Here is a 6236-nt window from a genome sequence, read left to right on the forward strand (position 1 = left end):
CAAAAAATAAGAGGGAGGTTTCTTATCGAATATTAAAAAAAAATCAAAAAACAACAATTTCTTTTTTTGCTATTTTTATTATTTCTTGTCTAAAACCTTAAGATGGTAATACATAAACCAAATTGTCATTAAGTTGAAAAAAAATCAAAATATTTTTAAAATTATTATAAAAGCAAATGAGTTTTTCATCTAAAACCGAAATAATGTTTATTAACGTGTCGTTGGAGCGTGTTAAATTATGACAAAACAACGCATGTTCATTTTTAAACCAAGAGTTGTCATATTGCTTTTCATGTGTTCAGTTTAAATACTGTTTATGTTGTTGTCAATATTTTGATTCTATAACGGACGTTTTGTGTATTAATAAACACTAATAAAATAAAGCATTTGTTTTTCATATTATAAATCACAAAAATTTTATAAAAAAAGGCAAAAATATTTTTTGGGTGAAAATATAATTTGGAATTTTGTTGAGACAAAAAACAAAATGTGGTATTTTTTGTTAATTATTCAAGTTTTTATTATTTGACCTTATATCGAATAAGACTGGAACATAGACTGGACATTTATTGAATATATACTGTACTAAAGTTTACATAATTATATGCTCATTTTTAAAAGCTTTATAAGATTGTTTCGATTGTGAACATAAAATATTATTATTGTTTTTAAACTAAAAATTATTGAATTTTTAGATATCTTTAATATCAAACATTTATGATCATATAAAGTAATATTAAATGTCATATATTACATAAACATAAACAATGTTTAAAATCAAATATAAACGATTTTACAATTTACCATCATTTTATTTTTTATTTTTTCTTTGAATTTTTCAATAACTTCTTTTTTGTTTTCAATTTCAAATTTTTCAATTTCAACTCCATCTCTTGGCGTTGTGTGTATTCTGACTTTAAACGTTGTGTGTTTTCCAAAATTATTCTTAAAAAAATCATTTTTTATTTCCACTGAAATTTCAACTTCTCTAAGTTTCTCACAAAACACAAAACAGTTGTCCCCAATGTCACTCACTGTCCCAAGAAATCTGCACATTTCCAAATTGGCACAAAACTCAAAACAATGTGGTCCTACATATGTAACATCTTTTGGTATATCAATTGATGTCAATGAATAACAATGACTAAAGCAGTATTGACCAAGTGATTTGATGTTAATAGGCAATATTATTTTGGAGAGTAATCTACAATCATGGAAACATGAATTGCCCAAAGAAGTAACTTTTTGTGGAATAATAATATTTGCCAATAAGTTGCATCCACAAAAACAATAGTCAGACAAACAATTGACTTCATTAGGTATTGTAAAGCCATTGCTTTTTCGGTCTTTCAGTGTGTACAAAACATTTTTGAACACAAAGTTTGTGTTTTCAAGTGTTTTTGAGACTTTAAAAGTCACTGGGTACCATACAATTATTTTGAAAAACATTTTGTTCCGCTTTGAATCCATTTTACATATCTTTTTAGAAGTTTTTTTGATTGTTATATCATTACCAAAATGTTCATGATTTAACTTCCAAAGATGTAATGTCTCTATATTTGGAAAATAAAAAATTGTTTTACGAGTAAGAGGAAATGGATTGAAATGAAACTCTTCTGTTATTTGTTTATATTTTTTACACACTAAAGTGATCTCAACAAAGTCTTCTAAAGTGTTGAAGTAAGTCGTAACAACAATAATATGGTATCTATCAAGTCGTCCCATATATAACAATAAATAGATATTTCAAGATTGTATTGTTAATTAACAATTTTCGTTTAGTTACTATATAACTATATAAAGTGTTGTTTAAAAAAAACTGTGGTGTTTGTAAAATAAATTAATCATTTTTAAAAAAAATAAAAATCTTTTAAAGTTGTTTATTTGAGGAATATCAAAGTAATACCATAACCTTTTATATAGTTAGTATTTTGGAAAGTTTTTAAAGACATATTTATTGTTTTTGTAAAAATTAAAATATTTTGATTTACTTATTACAACTTTTATTGTGACACAATTATATTCAAATTATGTCACCTTAAAAAACATATTTGTGTATTTTTTAAAACACTTTATTAGTTGTTTAAATATAAAAATATGGATTAATAGGGTAATTTATGTTGTATAATGTTTTTATTATTAGTTATTAATTTCAAACATTATAACATTTTATGAATTCATGTTGCTATCTGTTATTTTTGTCAATAATAATCATTGTGATATTGTTCAGTTGATTAAAAGTTTCTGTTTCCGTTATATTTAATAAAAATAATACTTAAATTTATTTGATTATATATGTTTTTAAAATAAATTATCAATCTTAAATTAAATGACGACTTTAATTGTTAAATGGAATTTGATATTTAAATACAGTCAGTCTTTAAATGTTATCTGGTACCTTTTGAACGATTAAAATATGTATATTTCGGGAAGCCGTCCCAAAAATCCATCCCAATTGTTTTAAGTTTTATTAAGTTTTACCCATTTCCCGATTTTTAGACAAAATTAAAGCTATTTTTGTCCACTAGATAACTTAAAAAAACTGACTCTAGATGAAATTTTAATTATACAGAAGTTAAAAAATTGTTCATGTTACTTTCATTTGTATTTTTTCGATTTCATAATTAAATCAACAAAGTCTATTCATTTATAAATATTTATGTCAATACAAAACAAAACCAACAAAATTTTTTTTTGAACATTAAATTATTAAAATAACTCAAATAATTCTTCCACCTCTTTTCTGTTTGTTCCATTTAATCTCTTGACTTCCACGTTATCTTTGAACAATATAAACGTTGGTACACAACTGACATCATATTTTAATAAAATTTCTTCGCCATCATCAGCATCAACTTTAACAAAAGTCTTTCCAGAATGACTAGTTGAAACTATTTCATCAAATATTGGTTGAAATGCACAACAAGGGCCACACCATTTTGCACAAAAGTAAACAACTAAATTATTTTCTTCTTTCTTTTTTTCAAATTCTTCAACGTTTGCAATAAAAGGAGTCTCCATTGATTATTATGTTGTTTTCTTCTTTATAAGATACTTTTTTGTCGCGAATTGTTAGTCAGTGTCTTCTCTCTAAAATTAGAACAAAACTTTTATATTATAGTTTATTTTTATTGTTTTTGTTGAACCAAAAAATATTTATTTGTCTGGTTTTCAAAATACAATTAAAATATATTAGAGAACAAATTCGGTTTTTATGTGTTAATTAATTGTATGTATAAATATTTTTCTTATATAAACAACAGAATTGAATACCATGATACTATTAAAAAACGATTATTTCGAAACGAACGAAAAGATAATTTTTAGAAGTTATAATAATTTAATATGTTTTATCTTTAAAAAAAATCATGAGCCACCCACACATTTAATTAATGTTATAATACAATTTGGGTTCAAACAAGGTTAGGCAAGTCCCCTGTTAAATCCTGACAATTTGCCAAAAGTGCATCCTTAAATTAAAAATATTAGCATTAAATTGAAAAAAAGAAAATTATGACCAAATTATTTGACAAAAAAAAAGAAAATTTTTGTTTTTTTTTCAAACATCAATTTTTCCTTTATTTTAACAAATTAATTAATTCAAACATAGTTAAGTTACTATAAAATTATACTATTAAATATTTTTCAATCAAAAAATAATATAATTTTTAATTTAGTGTTTTATTTCGTATATTAAGTTTAATTAGTCGGGAAAAACGACCAAATAAGACACCCTATTATATAAAAAATCAAAAGAAAAGGTAGAATTATCCCGATTTTAAGCATATATTAATCCTATTAAATAATCCCATAAGAACCAGTTCTCAACTTGTAATAGTTTATTGTAAATAGTATATTATATTATATACAAAAAAAATATTATGTTTATATAATAATAATAACAAATTAATATATTTTGAATTTATTTAAATATTAATTTTTGAATATACATATATATTAAAATGAGTTATATTATATATATAATTTATATATTTATTATAAATATATAAAATATAATGATATTATATCATTGATATATTTTAATTTAAATGATGATACAGAAAAAACAATTTATGAAATAAATATAATATATCCAATTAAAATTAACACCATTCAAACTAAATTTATTTAGTAAACTACATCTAATAAAATAATTAATAAATTATGTATTCTTTAAAGGGAAAAACATAACAATGACCTTGCCAATATGATTAATTCGAAAATATACGAAATCAAGAGCTTTAAAACTTTAATTTGAAATAATTTTAAACTGTTTTAAAAAAGACTGAAAATTATATAGAGTCATTTGATAAACGTTGTCTGCCGATTTTTAGACCATTTTAAATGGAATATTTTAGGAATTTTTTTGAAAAACCAAAAAATCGTTGTTTCAATATTTTTCCTAGTTTTTTCATTTTTACATTATTCCCGTTTTTTAAACAAAAATCAATTATTTTTTGTCAAAAAGACAACGTTTATCGACTGACTCTACATAACTTTTTACAAATTTTTTGAATACCTTAAATATTTCTTTTAGATATCAAAAATGAATAAAAACACTTAAATTTTGAATGATTTTATTCATTTTTTAAATCAAATAGGAATAATTAAAAACTGTTTTAATAATCTTAATTTGAGGTAGGCCGAAATTTAATATAGCCTTAATTGATTGGAATACTTTATTAAATATTTCAATCAATTGAACATAGCATTATCTTGGTGATAATTAAAATTAAAAAACGGTAATACAAATGATAATATAAACTTTATTTAAAATGGATTATTATGTTTAAAACCTTTAAATCTCATAATGTTTAGAAATAACAACACTTAAAACCACAATAGGGTGATAATACTTGATCACAACTAATTAATTTAGTTTTGTGGTAATTAACCATCTTTTAATTATAATAATTATTACTACGATTGGTGACTCAAATCGTTTTGAAGTGTTTAAATTATATCATATAAAAAACTTTTTTCTTCAGAAAACCACATATCAATTTACTAATTATAACAAGACAATGATGTGAAACTGTTTTTCATCCAATTTTATTAAATGTTTTTTATTAAAACATATAAATTGTGTTAACGATAATAATCAAGTAAAAATATAATAAAAACAAATCAAACACATAATTTGAAAATATATGTTTAATGATAGCATTATAAAGTTTGTATTTCTAAATTACATGGAAATCAAAATTTATTCCTTTTTGATTTATTAAATGAATAAAAACACTCAAATTTGTATGATATTATTCATTTTTTAAATCAAAAAGGAATATTGTATAGCGACGGTTTAATAAAGACATACACTACGACAAGTTTGACTTAAAAGACTAGTTTGGGGTAAATGGTAAAACTTATAGTCCAATAAAAATAATATTTGAACTATAACCTGAACTAATTAATTGCTTTTTTATAATTAAATTATATCAAAAATTCAATAATTAGAAGCAAAACGAAAAACCAAACACGCTATTTAAAGAATAAGAAAGCTATGAAAAAACAAATATAATAAAAACTATCACACGATCATGATCATCACCAACATTTTAAGTGATCACAAACAATAAAGCTTTATTAAGATTTGTCGAATAAAATAACCATAACATTTCAAATTCAATTATAAATACAGTATAATTTCCCTAATGTGTGTAATTGTTATTTTTGTTGTTCTATATTATTTGAGCATTTCTTAAGAACAAACCAAATATGAGGTAGACTCGATCTTAATAAAGTAGGTATACGTTTTATTGTTCAAAATAAAGTAGTTTTAGTCAATAAAAGTTTCGTTTATTTTATTTGTTAAACTAGATTTTTTAAATACTCTATTGTGTTTGAATTATTTAATTTAATAAATTTCATTTTAATTGTTTATAATATAATATATTGCGTATAAGTATAATAATAATAAGAATATTAAATAAAAAAAATTGTTTTTAATAAATAACACAAAAAATAAAACAATTGACTTAAAATATATAAGTCAAATACAAATTTAACTTAAAAATTATAATAATAAATTTCAATACATTTTATCATTGAAATTAAAAGATTCAATAAAAACAATTCCATTCTTCAATATTAAAGTCATCTTTAAAAATAATAACCCAATATATACATTTTCATAACTATATATAATAATGATGCTATATTTAATTCCCTCTATTTTTTTATCAACAAGATAAAACATTTTGATGTAATTTTTGATTAGAGGTAATAATATATAC

At 21.7% G+C, this 6236-nt stretch overlaps 2 protein-coding genes across 2 annotated transcripts; both read right to left on the reverse strand.

Moving 5' to 3' along the window:
• Positions 1–777: 777 nt before the first annotated feature.
• On the reverse strand, positions 778–1725 carry EIN_220190 (hypothetical protein; the record flags this gene model as incomplete). The annotated part of the gene is made up of 1 exon (XM_004256270.1): positions 778–1725. One exon carries the CDS (start codon positions 1723–1725, stop codon positions 778–780), a length of 948 nt encoding a protein of 315 aa, XP_004256318.1.
• A 984-nt stretch (positions 1726–2709) lies between these two features.
• EIN_220200 (thioredoxin-1, putative) lies at positions 2710–3021 on the reverse strand (the record flags this gene model as incomplete). Its single annotated transcript, XM_004256271.1, has 1 exon — positions 2710–3021. The coding sequence occupies one exon, from the start codon at positions 3019–3021 to the stop codon at positions 2710–2712; it is 312 nt and encodes a 103-aa protein (XP_004256319.1).
• Positions 3022–6236: the final 3215 nt, after the last annotated feature.

This window comes from Entamoeba invadens, assembly GCF_000330505.1.
Source record: "Entamoeba invadens IP1 unplaced genomic scaffold scaff_1105074726211, whole genome shotgun sequence".
NCBI lineage: Eukaryota > Evosea > Mastigamoebida > Endamoebidae > Entamoeba > Entamoeba invadens.